Here is a 20,402-nt window from a genome sequence, read left to right as displayed (position 1 = left end):
ACTACCCTCAAAAACTGACACTGAAGTTTTCATTTAACATTCGACCTATCATTCAGGGGTAGTGACGGCCACACCCACACCGTTTCTAAATTGGTCATTTAGCACTGGTTTTGCACAATCCTCACCATTGTCCAATCTTGCACAATCCGCCAAAACACGTGTTTCTTGATGTAAGCATGGTGGCAAATATTTTACCACGGGACAGGAATGACTGATTCACCACAACACTATGAGATATATGATGCATCCATGACTTTAATAAATTAGGGTCCTTTTGTTTAAGTTTTTTCAGTGAAAAAATCCCCTATTTTTTTGGAAACAAAATCCATTTTGTAAGATTTTATGATGTTTGTTTAAACTTTTAAAAATAATCAAATTTAAAAAAATATTTCTGATTATTTTTAAAAGCTAATTTGAGTAGTTTCTAAAAATAATATAATGCGATAAATAGGAGAGAATGTCATAAAAATGTGAAATACATGAAACATCATAAAATTGTAAATAACTAAATAATAAATCATTTTTATAATAAAGATTCATAAAGATGTTATAATATCTAAAAATTAACTAACAGTTAATTAGACTTATGTACTTATCCTTCTACGCTTAATATATTATATCCAATCAAATTATCACAAATGGATCTTAATATATTAATAAAATTAATAATAATAATTTATTATAAAATAAATAATTCATAAGAGATCCACATATTTTAATTTAAATGGAAACAAACACATTAAATTATAAGGCTATGTATTTAAGTTTTCCTCATAACTAAATAATAATTATTTTTTATTATTGTAACTAAACATAAAATTATGTATGCTTTTATAAAATCTTAATAAAATAATCTTTTTATAAAGTTTTTAAATTATCTAAAAAAATTATTTTTTAATCTTAAAACAAACAATTCCTTAATCAACTAAGCAAAAAGACTGATTGATTATGAGATAACCTTGCAAAGCATCAAGTAGTTCCAAGAACTTACGATCCCACATTCAAAATGTAATGGCTCCCCCAAAAAAGGATCCCTTTCATTATAAGTGTCCCAAAGATAATAACAGATTTTCAGCCATTAGGATCAGTTGCATGATATTACTAATTAGCATATATTCAGTATGTTGTAACAATATATAAACACAAAATGATATATTCATTTATGTAACTGACAAAAATATGGTCCTGCAAAAGATGAACATAAGATCGATGCCTGCAGACATAGTTTTATTACTTTCAAAGGTTCAGATGTGACTTGAACACAATTGGTAAATTAGTTGGGACATTTTTCAATAAAAGAGCATTCATCTTCACAATAAAGTGCAAGCTGGTATCATACTTCTCATGTAGTTATTATTTTCCCAATAGAAAGTGTTGTGCATGGAGAATACATAAAGCACATAAAAATCTAAATCAACTCTATTAATAGCTGAATTCTTGAATCAAACTTGACAGGAAATTATTTGACTCTAGTTGAAAAGAGGTGTCAAAAACACAGAATAATTTGCAGCAGAATGGTAACAATTTGTGTCAAGAGTGAAAACCAGTATCAAGGCAAGCAAAGAACTTATTTCATTTAGATTAACAAGTTCATTGTTAAAGTGGTGTGTCACCAAGAAGACATCTCTCAAGCAAGGACATGATACAAGCAAGATGATTCTATCAAATGGAGAAACAGGTGGTACCATTTATCAGTGCATGTAACACCCGACTCCTGCACTCCATTGAAAAATCCGAAAAAGAATAGAAATTTCCATAGTCATTTCTCATCGTTTCAACCTGAGACCACAGAGATATCAGGATCTGTGAACTGGATATTTTCAATGATGCTTTTTTCTTCCTCATAGACATGAATACCAGACAAATCTATATTCATTGTTGGGATTCCATTGTCATCTGAAATTACCCTACAAGGATCATATGGCTTGTGGTATTTCAACTCCCATGAAACCTGAACATGATTCCATTTATGTGCAGAAATCACCCTCTCATGTTTGCACCGTATGCCACACCAAATTATATGTTTTGCCATTTTTGATTATAAACTATATAATTACACAAACAAGTAAGTTGTTCAGAACCATTGACAAACACTCTCAGCTTAATATCCAAGATAGAATCGTCCACTTCTGTGCCTGGTCCCCCGATCAAACATATGGCTATCTTTGGGAATTTCTCACAGAACCAGAAAGACACTGATGAATCCCTGCTTGCATGGAAGGCTCTTAATATTGTCCCTGGGTCCTCCTTAAATGGCAAGATTCTAGAGCATTCCCCAGAATAAGGAACTCCAATGCTAGCATTGGAAAGCAGAACGAAACTAACCAAAGTAGATGGAAGATTAAATATTTGAATGAAATTTGTTTCACTTTCACTTATACACCACCCATTAAGGTACTGTTCCCAAACAGGACAAATTAGACTTTCATCACTAACAGCTGGCAGAGAATAGAGAGAAACTGTGGCTGGAAACACTTCTGACGTCCGCTTTTCCAGAATTTTATACCCTCTAGATAAGCGAAACCCTCTACTCCCGTAAGCCAGAACCACCTCGAGTTCAGGGATTATTGATATGCTGCTTGGAAGCTGTTTCAGCCATTTACATTGCCTCAAGTATAGATGTTTCAACCCAATAAGATTTCCAATTGAGAACGGCAGTTCTTTTATGGCAGTTTGATCCAAATAAATGTCTCTTATGCTCTACATGGGCTCCAATACTTCTGGGAAAACCCTAAGACTTGAGCAACCCCTGAGATCTAGAGTCTCAAGAGAAGTCAATTTGATGCGAGATACCAACATTTCGAGCCGAGTGCAACCTTGGGCACTCAACAATATGAGCTTATCAAGAGACCCAACTGATTCATGAACCCTCATCAAATTTGTGCAATTATCAAGGCACAACATCCCCAAGTTACGCAGTGCAGATAGATCAGGTAATTGTGTTAAGAATTTGCAACCTTCAAAATCCAAAAAACTTAAAGAATGAAACCCCTGCAAAATGATCAAATTTACTTATCACTAATATGTAAGACCAGTAGGGTAAAGTAGATAGAAACCATAAAATCTGTACATGCCTTTGGTGGTTTGAAATTTTAAGGCAGCTTTCAGGAAGGCTAAGTATGATGAGTTCCTCGGGGTTAAAATCAGACGGTAAAGACGATGATGGATATCCACTCCAATCCAATACCCTCAAAGTATTTGGGAGATATTCCGGGCCTCTAGAAAAGCACGCATTCTCAATAATAAGGATTCTCAGGTTTTTCATCTTCTTGAACGCCACCCCACTCCATCGCACTTCTTCATCTTTGCGTAAGTGCATCATAATGACTTTAATTTTCTCAGTTCCCTTTGAAAGCCAAAGCGTAAACAAACCACTGATTTATTAGAAATGCCATACCCATATCAAGTCATCTTAACTACTTAACTAAGTTTAACTTTTAATATGCCAAGCTTCAAGTAAATGTTGAAAGAGGGATAAAGTTGGGGTAAAACTAAAAAGAAAAAAAAATAACCCATTTCATATTCATCAAGATAGATCGAGGAGAAAAGTAAAGCCATGAGATATATTAAATTACCGTATTTTCTTCCAAAACATGAATAATGTCTTTATCAAACCACAACCTACTGCGTTTGCCGGGCTCAAATGTTGATTCTTCTCTAACAATTTCTCTGCCCATGTTTTGAATTAAGTCATGCATCCTCACACAGTTCGACCTATCAATTTTGATGAGAGATTTGTCCCTCAAGACTTTAATGCCAATGTCTCAGTGTAAGCCACGCGCATAAAGCATTTCCTTGATGTAACTCTGTTTTAATTTATTAAAGAAACATGCAATGTCAAGGAAAATTTCCTTCTCATTCTCTTCCAAACTATCATAGCTTATTTTCAGTATGTTATGGACGTCTCTGTCAGCAGTTCTTTCATACTTGTCTAGCATAGAATTCCATTCTTCTATTGTTTTACCAAATAAGTTAGAGCCTATTACTTCCAAAGCCAACGGAAGGCCACCAGCATAAAAGACTGCACGATTTGAAACATCCATGTATCTTGGATCAACTTCGTTATTCTTAAAAGCATTCCAACTCAACAATTCAAGAGATTTTCTGACATTTAGCTCCTTGACCTCATACAGTTTTTCTACCCCATGAGTAGTAAGCAAATCGCTGTTTCTTGTTGTGATAATGATCCTACTCCCAGAACCAAACCAGTCATGTCCTCCGGCTACAGCCTGTAACTGTTTAAGCTTATCAACATCATCAAGAATCAAAAGAACCTTCTTAGGGCGGAGCCTTCGTTTTATAATTGGATTCCCTCTATGAACATCTCCAAGCCTGATGTCATTTTCTGCAACAAGTTCAGAAAGTAGCGTCTCTTGCAGTTGTACGAGTCCATGCTTATTAATTGCCTTCTCTCTAATATCAGCAAGAAAACATAGACCTTCGAATTGATCACCAATTAAGTTATAAACAGCACGTGCAACTGTTGTTTTACCTACTCCTCCGATTCCATAAATCCCTACCATGACCACCTTATCAGACCCGAGTTCCAAAAGTGAGATTACGTCTTGAACAGAAGACTCCAGCCCAACAGGGTGATTAGCGATATGTAAGGGAGTTCGATTGATCTTTTTGGATACCTCCTCAATGATCCCACTAATAAACTTATATTCAGATTGAGACCTGCCACGGGACGAAAAATCATGCGAGGTGAAACTGAAGTTAGTAGTCACATGTAATGTACACTCCCTATATCAAGATGAATTTCAATTCCGTTTTTGAAACAATAAGTAGGAAAATTGTCATGCAAACGACATACAAAAAAATAATAACAACAGAAAACTGTGGTAAAAGGCACCCATGTTGGAAATGCCAGCCAGATATGCTAGCTGCTTCACATATAGCCTCCCTCCACTTTCTCACTTTCTCCTTGTTGACTTGGAATCGGATCTCGTGTTTTGCTAACGCCTCTCCGTAACTCCCACTCTGATGCCGGACTTCCGATGGATCAACACCGTAGAACACTGGCCAGACCAACCGACCTTCTCCCTTGACGGAGTGAAGTATGATGACAAGTTCATCGAGGCAAAAAGTCGAGGATGCATAATTTTCGGAGAAAACAATGATGGCAATCCTAGATTGTTGAATGGCATTGGTAAGAGCCGGAGTGGTTTCTTCTCCTCTTTAGAGCCGACATCATCAATGAAGGTGAGAATACCCTTTTGATGAAGGGAATTGTAGAGATGGCCGGTGAAATTGTTGCGGGTATCTTCACCTCTAAAACTGAGGATCACGTCGTAAGTCCATTCTCCAGTGAAGGAGGAGGATGGTAGACCTTGACGCGCCATGAAAATTGAAAGCTTGGACCAGTACACGGATGTCTCTGATATCAGCTGAGAAACTCAAAATTTGAGAGCGGGTACAAGATGAAAGCCTCACAAGCTGCCGTAGAATTAACTCGGAGAGCCGAAGAAAGCTTCCTCTCACTTCTTTCTCAACGGGCAGTTGACTTGCCTACACCACATTGACTATAAGAAGTTTGCTCCTTTAATTTAATTTTATAAATTGTTTTGTCTTCCTTTTTTTTAATCAAAAAAATAATTTAATTCTATAAATTCCTCCATCTTTCCACTTAATACCTTTAATTAAATAAATGTAAATTTTTATGAATGACATTGTTTAAAAAATATTGATTGTTTCATAAATTTTACAAAATAAATTGTAAATAACAACATAAAATTTTTATAAAAAAACATAAAAATTATAAAAATGACTAATAAGCCTTGAGAAACTAAAAGTTTGGTTAAAATGTCTGCATTTTATTGCTACTTTTTTTTTCATGCTCTCCTTTCCTCTCCATTCTTTTACATGTGTAAGTATTTTTTTTTTTCTCTTGGAAGCTTGTTTTGTAGATGAATATAAAACATGATATTTTAAAAAAAATTCAATAATTTTATTCTTATTATCTTGAAAAGTGAAGGGGATATTGATCATATACTTTATTCATAGCATGATATTAATTACGATATATATATTATAATTGTGATATATATCAAAAACAAAACTGAAAAATGTTATATTTTATGTGGTTTTTATCAAATAATAAATTTTTATTAATATGTAAGATTTGGCTAAAAACTATAAGAGTACATAACCAGAAACTCTTGAAGATGAACACAATTTCAACTACAACCCACGAGGAAATTTTTATTTCCTCTTGTTTATTCTTGGCCTATAAGTTTAAGATGCAAGGATAATTGAGAAATCAATACTCCTTCCTTCTATTACAAAATATAAGTTATTGTAAATGTTTTAAGTTGTAATTAATATACTTTTTTCAAGAATATCCCATAATAAATAAATCACTTTATACTTATTTCAAAGTGAAATACCTTATTAAATCAGGGTGAATATCAAAAAATGACATTAATTTGAAGATAATTAATTACTTTATTAAGATAAAATGTAATTAAAAATATCTTGTATTTTTTAACGGATGGAGTATATACCAAGGATAACATATGCCTCTAAACTCTGATATCAGCTGCCAAACTCAAACAGTCAAGAGCAGAGAGGAAGATGAAAGAGCAGCAACTTGCCATGCAATTGTGGTGGTCTTATGAGGAAGCTTCCTTTCATTTTACTCGCAATCCTTCACGCATCAAAATTTTTGGTTTGCTCTCTGTAGCATTGTGTTCAATTTGCCTATGCTTGAGGCTATTTGGAGAAATTAGAAGTTTTATACTAATCAACAATAATATAATGTCTCAAATTGACGTAATCTCAGTAGTTGATAACACTTTTGCCGCAACTATAGCAAAAAACTCTTAAATATGAACACAGTTTCCTATCAAGTCTCTTTTATTACCTCTTATTACTTTGGGCCCTACAAGTTCGAGTTAATATTAATGATAATAGAGGAAGCAATTGAATGGAACTGGGAAGAACCAAATTCCATACACCCACAGACACAACATGATTCCATTCATGTGTTGAAATCACCCTCTCATGCTTGCATCCTAATCCACACCAAATTATTTGTTTCCCAAATCTTGCTTCAATACTTATATAATTAGACGGAAAAACAAGTCGTTCAAAACCACTGACAAGCACACTTACCTCAACATCCAAGATTGAATTCATTATTTTTCTGTGGAAATTTCTCACAAACCTAAAAACACATGGGATTATTGTGAAATTTAACAGCCAAAAATTCTAAAAATTAAAAGTCCATTTGACAATCACACTTTTAACTTTCAGAAAGTGCTTTTGGTTCTTTAAAAGTTAAAAATTATTAGGATTAGAAAAGGGATGAAAATGCCTTACAAATGTGCATTGAAGTAGTTGTTAATATAGATGGACTCAAATGTGATTTACTAAACTTTTGAAATCTACATTTAAGTGTTTGGGTATTAATGAGAGTTAAAACTTGAAACATAAATTTTTTATGTTTTAACCTGCAGCTTGTTTCAAGACAATGGTCCTTTTTTTCTATTCACACATGATTTAACTCAAGGACTGCCCTATTAAGATGCTCATTAACAATAATTAGAAAAAAAAAGCATTTAACAAATAATAATACATAATAGAATGCTTAACTAAATTAAGTGTTTAGCTCTGCGCGCGCGCGTTCAATACAAATGAAGCATGGGACCGAATCAGGTCAAACCAATTTTATACAAAACTTAAGTCTTCATTTTTAATTAGTGAGGTATTCATTTTGGGTGATAAGCAATGAAGCACTATCTGCAAACTTAATATTGGCCATTCATTTTCATAATTAAACTAATCCATTATTGATTAAAACCACCACTAACACGATTTTTCATTGAGTCTTTTACTATTGAAGTGATTATGATATGCTTAAAAATGATTCATTTGAGTCCTTACAATTAAAATTAAAATCAGTAGAATATGCTTGCTTAAACGTGATTCTTCCATTTCTTAATTTATATATAAAAAGGATGGCCTTACTCTGTTAATAACAATTTTAAGCACAAAGTTTTAATTTTTTTTTGGCAGACGAGATATATCATTAAATGATTAATAAATAAACTAATCCCTTATACTTTTAAGAATCTTAATATTAATTATTTATTATAAAATATAAAATTTCAAACAGATTTTGCAGAAAAGATGAAACGGAAATCGTTAGTTGTTAGAAAATTATAACCCGTAGAGAAAAGGCCTTGCAGTTGAGTTTAGCGCCATTAAAACGCAATCATTAAATTCACTGTGAATAAACTGATATTCTACCTAATGCCGTTTCAATCGGCAGTTGTTTAGGTGTAGTGTTTACATATAGACAAATAATCTCGTACCATCTTCTAATTGTTATGCATAATTCGAATTCTAATTCGGATACTCGCTGGCTCTGTCTTGTCTCCGTTTCTGTCTCCTTATCTCTTCGTCTTTATGAAGTGATGGTGGTATAGACTATTATAACATTTCTGAATTTTAGCTTTGAAGATTTTAAGCTATACCTGCTCACTGTGCTTCTGGGCAGCTCTCAAAATCTAACACTTTTGGGGTTCCTTAGATTTTGAATTGGCAATGGCGGAGTTTTGTTCCTGTAGTTAATTGAATCTCTGGAATTGCCAGCACCGACTTTCTTTTTGTGGTAAGAACCATTAGCATATGATTCTGGTCCGTACATTCTAGCGCTGTGTGGCTGCTGCTGTCATGGGTTTTATATAAACCTACTGATTTTTAGGAAATGATAAATGCAAGGGTGAGGCTAGTGAGAAATAAAGTAATTGAAATCGTACAAAGTATTCTTCTTCAAAAGAAATGTCTTGGCACTGTTTTGGATGGAAAATCAGTCAAGCTATGTTCATCCTATGCGTCAAGATAAATTCGGATAAGGGGCTTTTGGGTTTTAATGCCATTTCTGGACCAGAGGAATCTTTGTTTTTTCCATTCACGCAATGCAGTTTTTTTCTTTTTGGAATATCACTGGTTTTCTGGTTCATTGTTGCTTTTACGCTTTATTTGGTGATTTTAGACGGGGTGATTTAAAGCAGGTGAAATACTGGTTATCTTATCAAATAGTGCAAGAAGGAAACAAAAGAATGCTGATATTCCTTTGCGTTTCTGCAATTGTTGCTTGTTTATTTCTCTTTGGGGATCCTTTACTTGCAATTGTCACGCATAGCTGAAATTTTGCTGTTTCCCTGGTTGAAATGATTGATCTAACAACTTTTACTTGACGCCGCTTTGCCTTGTGGACGTTTTAAACTTCTAATTTTGGTTGAGCTCGAATCTTAATTTTCTGTTCTCCATATCGTAGTTGGGTTTTTGTGGCCAGTGTAGTGGGTTGCATGGTGATTCATACCTTCAAGTTTTATGATTTATCGTCATGCTAGCCTGGTGTTAACTTTTGGAGTCCTTTTCTATTGTTATCACAGTAAACATTGACCCAGACAATACTTGTCATGTCGGATACTGCTCTTGTGATTCCGGGGAAAAAAAAAAAAACTATGTATCTTTCGGACCCTCAAGTCTTGTGAATTTTTTTGGCAGAGATTACTCAAATATTTTGTGCAGAGATTACTGGAACTTTTGACCTGACTAATCAACCATCTAAGGGCGAGGGATAAGGTTGGTTAGATAATCTATCTTTTGTTTTTGATGGGTCTTAACATAATGAAAATTTTCAAGGGAGAATTATTAAACGTCACCTTAAAAACACTGAAATAAACGTACCTTTAAAAAAATGGCAAGTTCTGATACAATTTCTCTCTCCCCCCCTGTTTTTTTCTTTTTTCTTTTTTTAATTTGGATCGTGCTGCTTGTGAGAACCTACAATGACTTGTTAAAACCTCTCAGCTCCTTTTTTTCCTTTTTCTTTTTCTTTCTTAAGTGTTATCTGCCTTCCCGAAATTTTGGTATAATAAATCACTATCTTTGTTACTGTATTATATCCATGGGAATGTTCTCCCCTGTTCTTTGATCTGATATAATTAAATTATTGCCTCTTGATGCCAATGACGATACTTGCTCACCTGAGATTGTGAAATTATCGTTTTACTCAAGCTGATCCACAGGTTTAGTGACCGCACGACATGGGCTGCCTGGTGTCTACCAGAAGGGAATGTGATGGAAATAGAAGGAAGCCAGGAAGCATTGGGGAAGTTTCAGTCTATGTTCCCAGTCTAAGAATTCCTAAGCCTGTTGATTTTGCTCAGTATCTTGGTGATTACTTGTCAAAGAATACAGTGGAACGTCTATGTGCTCTCAGAACACGTGTGGTTGTGATGGCTGGCCAAGAAGGTCCTACAATTAGAAGAACAAAAAGAAAAAGTGCCACCCAACATGGTAAGTGTTGAAAAAGATGAAAACGTTCTGTGATAAGAATAATGTCTAAAGTTATTCATGCATCGTATGATTCCATCTGCTGCAGGAGGTTCAACACTGGCTGATCTTCAGCAGGCTCTTGAAGACTACTTGCCGGTTCTTTTGGGATTAGTTAAAGATGGTAAACATGTTTACTGCCAATGTTCTTGAAGTATCTCTGTCAAGGCCATGTCTTAATATTTAGTAATTATCTTTATTGTGCAGGAAGTCAACTGCAGCACGAAGTACAATTTGTTTGGATTAATCAGGAAGATGATGCAGAGGCAATTCTCATAATGGATATGTTTTACTGGTTTTGATTTGAGAATTTATTATCAGTTGTCAATGTTAATACTTATGAATGCAGACCTTTTTTCCTTTTTGCACTTTTATAATTGTGTAGGAAACAGCCATGTCAAATGCTTGGTATGAGGTGTTGTCAGTTCTACACTTGATGGCAATGTTATCATTATCACAGGCCAATTTATTACTTCTTCCCAGAACATCTGCTGATGATTATCAGCCAAAAGTATCAGAAGGTGGGTAATACTGGGGAAAACGGTTTATGGTTCATGATATCTTTGTTCCTTGCTCCTTTCTCTTTAAGATTTTTGTTTCTTTTCATACCAAACAACAAACATTCAGATTGTTCTGGGCGTTCTGTTGGCTGTATCCTTCCCCCCAAATTTTATGCCTCTTAGCAGATAAACTGGTTTCAGAAAGTATGACATTTTTCCATCAGCTGTATTTGTGTTCTCTTTCTAGTGAGATGTTCTTTCTATGACAAATTAAACTTTTGAATTGTTTTGTGCTTCTTTGGTGACATCTCACATTGGTCATGTGGACCCATGCTTTTATGGTTTTAGCTTAAAAGCATCTCTTCATTGAAAACTTAATTCGACTTAATGCTGAAAAAAAGTTACTTTGATTACTCGTAATTACTAACAAGTCATATTTCTTCGTGCTGATGAATGAGAGATCGGATTATCTTCTCCACTCTCTAGCACACCTGAAATCCATGCACTACGTATATGGAAAACGAGTGCATAATATTCCTGTCTGTTTTTGAGCCAATCTACCTATATTCTGGAAAAGGAATTTATTTTTTAATTGGCAAAATAATAAAACTGACAATAATTTCATTGTTCTCCTACTGTTTATATTCAGCTTATTTACATTTGTTGCGCTACTTTATGTTGGTCCTACAATGAATTTTGATTTTTGGTACTTACTAATAGAAAGCCTACGAGCCTCAATTGACATCTTCTTAAAGGCGGCTGGATACCTGGATTGTGCAATCAGACATGTTCTTCCACAGTTGCCCACCGAGCTCAGGTTTCAGATATGATGCAACAGCACTCCTTTTTTTTAATTTTGGTAATCTCAACGCATTTTTTAATATTTATTGCTCCTTACTACTGGTTCTGATTTTAGGAGAAATTTACCAGTAGACCTAGCAGAAGGGGTTCTTAGGGCGCTGTGTCTACAAGCTTTAGGGCAGGTACTGCGATGTTTCATTTGTATGTACCTAAAGAAAGAATGATTATATATGCTGACTTTCATTTGGCATGTTCAAACTGGATGATGGCATACCTAGACTTAAGAACTGAAACCCTTTTATATGCTATTTAATGACCAAAGATCCAAAACTAATTTGTCTCTATGTCTAACTGCTAGCAAGTTATATCTGAATCAATCTTTGGCCTTCTCCTGTCTTTTAGGGTGGTTTTTGACTTAATATCAAAGCGTTTGGAACTGAACAGTCAAGATTTTGATACATGCCACTCCCATTCCCCTAAGTTAGTTAAATTAATTAAATATTAGTAAAAGGTTAAGGTGGGTATCTTCTTTGTTCATGGCTTACAGCCTAACATAGAACTCATGGATTAGAAGTCCTATAGATTCATCTTTATCTGACTCATCCACATGACTGGTACCAATACTCAGAGCACTAGAGAATGGCAATGTTCCATATGTAGATATTCTCTCTCTCTCTCTCTCTGCTTCAATTCCATTTGAATTTACATGTGTTAATTTCTTCCATTGGCATTTTAGGGTGTAGATATCCAGCTTGGAATGGCAATTGATGATACCAAAGCCACTCTTGCTGTGAAGCGTAGACTTGCATGTGAGATGGTCAAGTATTGGCAACAGGTACAAATGCTGGGGTTGCACTGTTATCTTTGCCTTACTGTTTGATTTTATCCAGTTGTGGAGTACCTAATCTTGATCGTTTTTCTTTCTATTCTTTTACTTGTTTGCAAGATTGCCAAATTTATCCAATAACAGTGTAGTGAGGCATATCAATGTGACCAACTTGTGTTGACCTCTCCAGATGTTTTTGAACCCTAAAGTCAAACCTCCTCTAGTTTCAAAATATCGCAATGAACATCCTCATTTTAGTGCAATTTTGCAGTTACTGATTTCACCTTTGGATGATTGTACCACATCAACCGTAAGTTTTGTTAACAATAATGTTAATAACATGAATGTAGTATTTGCGATTCTCTAATAGGTGTATTTAGGTCTTGTTTGCTTATTAAAAAGGAATGAAATAGATTAAAAAAATAAAAGTAAAAATAAGATGATCAAAGGAGATATGTGAGAACATTTATAAGGGGGAGGGATTATTTAGTTTGTAGGGTTGGGAATTATGATTTATGAGATTTTTGGAGGGTGTGATAATTCCCACATTTGTAGTATATATAATGAGTTTTATCATACTTATTATGGGGGGAATGGTGATTTAGTTCATTTTTATCTTGATTTTTTTAATCCATTCCTTTTTAGTAACCAAATGGGACCTTAGTCTTTGGTTGTGCTTATTGTATTGTGTCTTTGCACTTCCTTTCCATGTTTTTAGTTATATCTCAAATTTATCATGAGATTATTTAATTTATTTTTCTTGGCTTAGCTTTTACAACATTCTCTGCCTTTGCCAATTTTTTTTTTAACTACTTTATGGGAGTAGGTGGTGAATTAACAATTTTATGTGGTATAACATTTGTTTAACTTACATTTTACAGGCTCAAGACAACATTGTCAACCTTCCATTAGCCATTGGTTCGGGTGAAAAACACTGTCTTTTTGTGAAATGGAAGTATATTGAATCAAAGGTACATCTTTAATTAATTTTGTTTTAATTATTTCAAAACTTAAGCATGATAAGGTTATTTTAATTATTTCAATACTGAAAACATTTCAATTTTTCACTTTCGTCTCCCTCCTCCCTGCCATGATGATTGTGGATATGGCATACTATGTTGGTAGATTTTAGAGTTCTATCAGTGCATATCTGCCATATGAGCCCGTCAGATTATTTTAGTTTCATGATTAAATATATAGATTCATTTTCTTGTTGTTGTCTATTCACTAGAGTCCTAAAAAAATATTGCTCTTAATGTCTTATCTAACAACCCAGCATATATTTTGATTAATTAAATGCTCATATTTTGTTAACTCGGTAATAAATCTCAGTTTAGTTAATAAAATGCACAAGCTGAGATTGATCGGTCTTGTTATCTTATGGACTGGCCATGTTTTGATCTTGGCGGTTCTAAGCTAAGTGGATTTGTTATAAATTTGATTTTCAATGCAAGTAGTTTGACTTGATTGTACACCAAGTGTATAACTTGATAATAAAGCACCACCGGCACAGGTTTGTTCTGGTTTCTTCTGCTCTCAGCACACTAATTATTTAGTATAGTTATTCGAAGTGTTGATATCTGACCAGGCTGCGGCATATTATTATCATGGCTTGATTCTTGATGAGGGAAATACGGAGAAATCTCATGATCCAGCTGTAGCCGCTTTGCAAGCAGCAGATGAACATTTCAAAGAAAGTAGGAAGCTTTGTGAGGCATTCAATGCTGCACCTCCACTGTCAAGGTTATTATTTCCCTTATGCACCCTTTTATGCTTTATTTTGGGTTTTCAACGGGTTTATATATTTGGGTATTGCTTTTTGGGTTTTTGCTAAATGGACTTTGAACTACCATCTCATCTCCAACTCCAGGAAGTGCTGGACGTTGCACAATGTGCATGCTCTTCTTTAAACCCTGTTGAAGCTTTCTTTAGTTATATTCCTGTTTGCATGGTTCCCCAGGGCATGCACTTTGCAGAATGGCGCAGGTTGGGCTAGGGTTCTTTATTCTACAAGTCCATGCCCGTATTTTTGTTATTCTGATTCAAGGTTTGATAGTGGTTTCAATTCTTGAAGGAAACATCAATTTCACCCCCATTATGCATTTCAGTAAAATGAAGGGAGACAAACACCTACCTGTTTTAAGTTTCTGCCCTTCCTTTTTCCGTGAATATAACTTAGAGCCTTCAGAGCTGTCCAGTATCATCTATGCTTAGAAAGTAAAATAATCAGTACAGAATATGTAGTTATAATCTATCAATTCCTGGTGCATTTCTTGTTTCTTCTATTTCCTATTTGTGGAGGGATTGGAAGATAAATTAATGTTAGACATGTGCTTGTTCTGTTTTTTTTTTTTTGGAGAGGATTTTGCTCATATCATTCATATTTCCCTGCCATGTTTGTTGAACCTACTTCATTGATGTTCTCTGTTATCATCTCTTCACTTTATTTGTACTGTTCCTTTCATGATGAATAAAATAATACTAAAGGCAAGTGCGTTAAATGTTTTGTCATGGCCGACCATGCAGAATTCCACCACTTTGGGGCACCTTGAAATACCTATCTGAAAAAATTCCTAAGGATACTACAAGCAAGGTGCAAATAAATTGCGATCTCAACTCGTATGAGAGGTAAAATTTTCCAGATTTGATGACTGTTGCCTTACTTTTGTTTCGCCTATAATTATTGGTTGATTAAAAACAGTATGTTGGCTGATTAATTTTCCACTGTTTTCTACCTTTGTTACAGAATCACGGAAACAGCACCAACTTTGCCTGATTTTTCGTTGGCCTTGAAGCCGGACGAATATGAACTTCCTCAGGTGGATCCCTCCTGGACAGGGAGAACATAAAGGGGGAACAAAATGACCCTAACTATCTGAAGAGCGACAAACGATGAAGCCAAATAATTTGCAGATTACAGCCTCTTCTACAAAGAAGGATGTCTCTGGCCCAAAGAAAAAAAAAAAACAAGAAGGATGTCAAGGATATTTTTCACCACCAGAAACTAGCTCAAATAACAAGGACGTAGTGCGGTGTGGGTTCAGGTTCCCTCATAATGTAACAAAACGATGTATTTTTTATCTTTATCAACCGAAAAAGGTTTCCTTTTCTCTCTTTCTTTCCTTTTCTTTTTTTCTTATTTTTAGTTTTTGCAAAAATTCTTTTTACTTCTTGTTTTTCTTCATAAATCAATTTCCAGCTTGCCTCTACCACGAGAGTAACTTGTGTTCATAATGTGAATTCGTCTACCGCAGCCACAAAAAAGGGATTGCTTGCCGACTAAGTAGTTTCATTGCTATTTCAGTTCAAAATAAAGTCAGTCAAATTCTCCATTTGTTATGCTAAGTCTGTACAAACAATCCTTTGTGTGAAGATAAATCATTGTGGTCTCTTTACAGATCTTACCAAGTTTTTCAATAAAATATGTCGATGACTTTATTGAACATTCTTTATTGAACATCTAACATATCTTTTTTATTGTAAGCATAAAAGTGGAGATATTGTTGCAAAATTTTTGCCTTTTGGAGATAAAAATTTACCCAGGATGACAATAATTTTATATAATTTATGACCTTTAATTTTTAATTGATTTGCAAAATCTAAAAACTATTAAATTAATTTTTTATATAAAAGAAATTCAAATTGTCTAAATTTACTAAACGAAAAAAATTATTTAAAATGACTCATCTTTCCGCCTTAACTGGAAAAAAAAAAATCCGAAGTAAAAAAAAAATTATAAAACATAGGATTAGGACATCAAACTAAAATTAATCCAATCCCTTGAATCCCCAGTCTAATATTTTCTACAACTCTCTCACTCCATAATCTGATCCCCTTAAAATCAAAATAGGACTGCCCGAGTAGGAGAATAACGATTGGCTTAATGTTCGGTTGAGGCACCTTACTTCCTGGAAGACAACAAAAAAGAAACTACAAGAATAGTTATTTTTAAATTTGCTTCACAAAACATAATAAAAAACTACAAGAATCCATGATTTTTCACCTCTAAATTCTGAACGAGTAATATAATAGTAATTATACACCGCAAAAGTATGACTCAGCATTGGTACTGAGTTTTGCATGGGTCAATCAGGTTGGCTCGGATGCTACAATTTAATCTGCTGCGCCATTTGTATCATCTCCTTCAGTCAATAGCTGTTGCTTTTCTTGCTCCTCTGCAAGAAAGGAAAAATGCAAACCCAAGTATTTATAAAGCAAAGGCTCATAAGTCATTCAAAGGGATGTCTATAAAACATATTCAGATCCATGTATTAAAGAGGGGAGAGAAAATCAATAAGCAATTCAACCCTCAGTCATTTAGCCTAAATTTCAAAGTCTTTACACATGGTTGGCACGGAGCTAATTACTAATTAGCGAAAGTTCACGAATCATGACAAAGAACCGTTACCTAATGAAGAAATTGAAAAATTTAAAACTGCTAAGAACTCTCAAAATTGTAGGCTACAGCTATATGTCTCTCTGAGATTCACAACGAATCTGACTGAAAATATAATATAAACTATCATAATCAACCAAATCAACTATCATATAACAAGGAAAATCACTAAAATACCATATCAGTAATGCAGGGTTGTGCATATGACTGTTAACGGGAAATGCTGTAACTAAGTCCGAAACTGTCATGATGAGGGCGCCAGATAGGCTTAACGATTTGGTACATATAAAATCACTTTCCTTTCAATTTAGTCCTTCAAAAGAGTCCCTACAAAAGTATTTGAGGCTCTTTTTCAAGGAACTTTTAGATAAGGAGAAAGTGTTAAAAGGACTAGATTGAGAGACTCTTAGAGGGCCCAATCGAAAGAAGAGTGATCTTTCAAGAATTAAATCATTAATTTACTATTAATTTAAAATTCATGACATTGACATGATTCAAGTATTCATATTGATAACTAGCAAAACTAGGATAGTCAATACAAAGAGCCATCATGAGATTATGACCAACTGGAAAATGAGAAATCGTGACAATGCCAACCACTTACCCATAAGTTTATAGAGAGCCTTCTGAGTTCGTTTTTCAAGTTTATCAAGCTTCTTCTGCACATCTCTCCTCAGGTCCCAGTTTGGTTTCTTTGGAGCAATATTCAGGAAAGGATCCTGCAAGTTTGGCCTCAAATATATGTGTTGATATGCCACAAATAAATACTTAACTGATGAAAAAGAATAGACCACATTGAAACAAAACCAATGACCTCCTTCTCAGGTGGAGGGGCAGCAGCAACAGGGTCTTCAAACTTTGGTAGCACAGCAGGTGCAAGCTTCCCTTCCTGGAGGTGTTTGTCTTGAGGAACATAATTACGAAATTTCATGGGATTTCTGCCAAAAAAAAAATGACATGTCAGTTAAGTTAATAACACAAATATTCATCTCATATGAATTCCAAGTGATCATACGGAATTCAATAGACAGAAAATTTAAATTTTTTAAACCAATCTATATCAGAATGATTAACCAAACAGAAGTTAATCAATTCTTTAAGGTGTTCTGCCATCTAAATATGCAAAAACGTGTACCGGTATGTGATATTGTGATGTAAACTTTCTTCGCATCAAAGTATATAGTCATTTGACTTTTAAGGGTAGCCACAGTAATAAAATTTTTCAACTTCTTCAGAAAATACACGAAGCTTTGTATTTCACAATTTCCAAGGCAGGCAGAGAATCCCACCACATAAGAGGCCCTAAAGTATACAAAATTTTCCCCGTTTTTAAATAGAATAAGACTAAAAATGTCAAACATCCAGAGACTATCATCTTAATTCATCAGACACATCAAGATTATTGGTCAGAGTTAGGAGGCCACAGAAAATGTCTGTGGGAAGCAAGTACTAGTTTTGAAATATAAGTATAATCATATGAAGGGATTAAGACAAACTGGTCAGATAGGTAAATATATGACAGTGGAAACTTTATAATACCTTCAAAGCTGATCTTGTAATTTGTGTATGTGATGCTAGCATTTTGCACAAACAAATAATGCAACTTCTCTAAAGGGTACTTCCAAGCAATTTGATATCATATTATCTAGTTATCTAGATGTTAGTTTAGTAAACACTTGCTATTTGCTTGATTTGCCGACCAAAATTATTATGACACTAAAGACTAACTAGAGATTTTCCAGCAACTTTCTTGAAAACAAATCAAGCAACATCTGAACTCACAGCTACTTTGGTGTGTGAGTTCATGTCATCCCATAAAATCGTCATAGGAAACACGTGACCTAAAGAAACTTATGCTTCATTTAGATGTATACGGAATCAACATACAAATTCACTTGCAGTCAGATATAAAGGTATATACTTTTTTGTTAGTACTTACAGATAAAAGAGATAGAATTGCAAAACTCAAACAACTATCCAGGCCTAGCTTTTATAGTAATTCTTTCATCAAATGTAAAAGGAAAAAAAATAAAAAATGTAACAGTTGAATTTACTAAGATTTAAAACAATTTCATCATTCCCAGTCACAAAATGTGTGCTTAGACATATTTGAAGGGGAAGTGAGAATCAGAATAACAACTCTTGAATTAGAAATCAGAATATACATACTGCTCTTCAGTTGTTCCATCTTCATCATTCGTCTTATCATCAACTTGTGCAGAGTCATCATCAGGCGTGTTCATCAATTCTTGAGCAGCTTTAAGAGCCCGCAGCCTTTCTCGACGTGATGCAGCAGCTAGTTCAATGGAATCATCTTCATCACCCATCTTTACTTCAAAACTTCAAGAACTTCCAATTAAATCTAAATTCAAATTGAAAAGAGATCATTATTAGAAGCCTATGCTATTTCTATACGATTAAGTAGGCAAGAGAGAGAGAATAGAAGTAGAAGGAATAGGAGAAAGAGAGCCACTTAGAATTCAGAACTTCATCGTAAACTCACATAACTATTACCAAGTCTCAAGTAGATTACAAGCTAAATATACCCCCAAACATAACAAGTACTAACAACGATAACTACTTTCCTTCCCCATTCCCAGTACTCCTAACACAAACACCAGAGCAATGGTACCATGAAAAACCAGTAATTGAAAAATGAAATACATCCGCAGATCAGGTGCGTATCAGATACGTGGTACTTCAGAGGTTTTTCTTTCCTTAAAATAAAGGGATGGGCTTTCAAATACTAGCACTTAGACACACTGAGGCAGCGACACTCCGGAAATTCCAAGAATAGAAGAGGCGAACAGACTAAAGGAATAGACAGCGAAACGAAGGAAGCGCAGGGGGAAAAACTGGGGGGGTGGGGGACACAGACACACAGACACACACAAGGAAAAGAGAAAGAGAATGACATAAATTGAAAACCCAGCTGGTGATTTCCTTACCGATGAAAGTTGAGGTCCTGCTTAGAAAACTTCAAACTTTCAATTGTCCTGAGTCGCCGATCGAGTGGAAGCCTAACAAAAGGCCGTTTTGTTCCGGCGATGTAGGGCGGGGAACAGAAATATCCTTTCTACGTTTTTTTTTTTTTTTAAGAATTTGAAAACATTATCAACCTTTATGGATAGTTAACTAATTAATTTTAGGGGAAATCAGGCAAGTCTTGAAAAACTTCTTTTAAAATAAATTTGTGTAAAATTATCTTAATGCTCTTTTTCAATTTAAAAATTTATAATTTTTTAAATTGTTTTAGTTGTAATAGAATCAAACGATCCAATACTTTTATCAAATGTGTCAACAATATAAAATTAGTTAAATTTTTATTAATAAAAATTTGTATTTTTATAAATTATTTTAATTATTGATAAAACTAAATTTATTAATATTTATATTAAATTTATAAACCATATAAAATTAATTGAACTTCATTTATTAAAAAAACTGCCGATAAAAAATTATAATTTTTTAAATTATTTTAGTAATTGATGAAATCAAACTTGTAAATAATTATATTAAATTGGTGAAC

General features: G+C 34.2%; 2 protein-coding genes and 2 pseudogenes across 2 annotated transcripts in view; 1 reads left to right on the top strand and 3 right to left on the bottom strand.

The window, feature by feature from the left end:
- LOC129293693 (uncharacterized) overlaps positions 1 to 1,865 on the bottom strand; it is a 4,141-nt gene extending 2,276 nt beyond the window's left edge. The window contains exon 1 of the mRNA XM_054931777.1: positions 1,686 to 1,865. Within this exon, the coding sequence (XP_054787752.1) occupies positions 1,686 to 1,851 (166 nt within the window). The 5' untranslated portion in view covers positions 1,852 to 1,865. The remainder of the gene's footprint in view (positions 1 to 1,685) is intronic.
- Positions 1,866 to 2,016: 151 nt separating this feature from the next.
- LOC129293694 (disease resistance protein RUN1-like) lies at positions 2,017 to 5,506 on the bottom strand (annotated as a pseudogene).
- Positions 5,507 to 8,242: 2,736 nt separating this feature from the next.
- LOC129293061 (uncharacterized) lies at positions 8,243 to 15,686 on the top strand (annotated as a pseudogene).
- Positions 15,687 to 16,352: 666 nt separating this feature from the next.
- LOC129293549 (uncharacterized) lies at positions 16,353 to 19,956 on the bottom strand. The gene is made up of 5 exons (XM_054931564.1): positions 19,822 to 19,956; positions 19,043 to 19,235; positions 17,688 to 17,811; positions 17,478 to 17,592; positions 16,353 to 16,652 (listed from the first exon to the last, which is right to left on the bottom strand). The coding sequence occupies exons 2-5, from the start codon at positions 19,198 to 19,200 to the stop codon at positions 16,591 to 16,593; spliced, it is 459 nt and encodes a 152-aa protein (XP_054787539.1). The 5' UTR covers positions 19,201 to 19,235; positions 19,822 to 19,956; the 3' UTR covers positions 16,353 to 16,590.
- Positions 19,957 to 20,402: the final 446 nt, after the last annotated feature.

This window comes from Prosopis cineraria, unplaced genomic scaffold, assembly GCF_029017545.1.
Source record: "Prosopis cineraria cultivar Desert tree isolate PC_DT_omini unplaced genomic scaffold, ASM2901754v1 PC14, whole genome shotgun sequence".
Taxonomy (NCBI): Eukaryota; Viridiplantae; Streptophyta; class Magnoliopsida; order Fabales; family Fabaceae; genus Prosopis; species Prosopis cineraria.
Note: the sequence above shows the minus strand (reverse complement) of the source record. Positions and strands in the feature narration are given on the sequence as shown.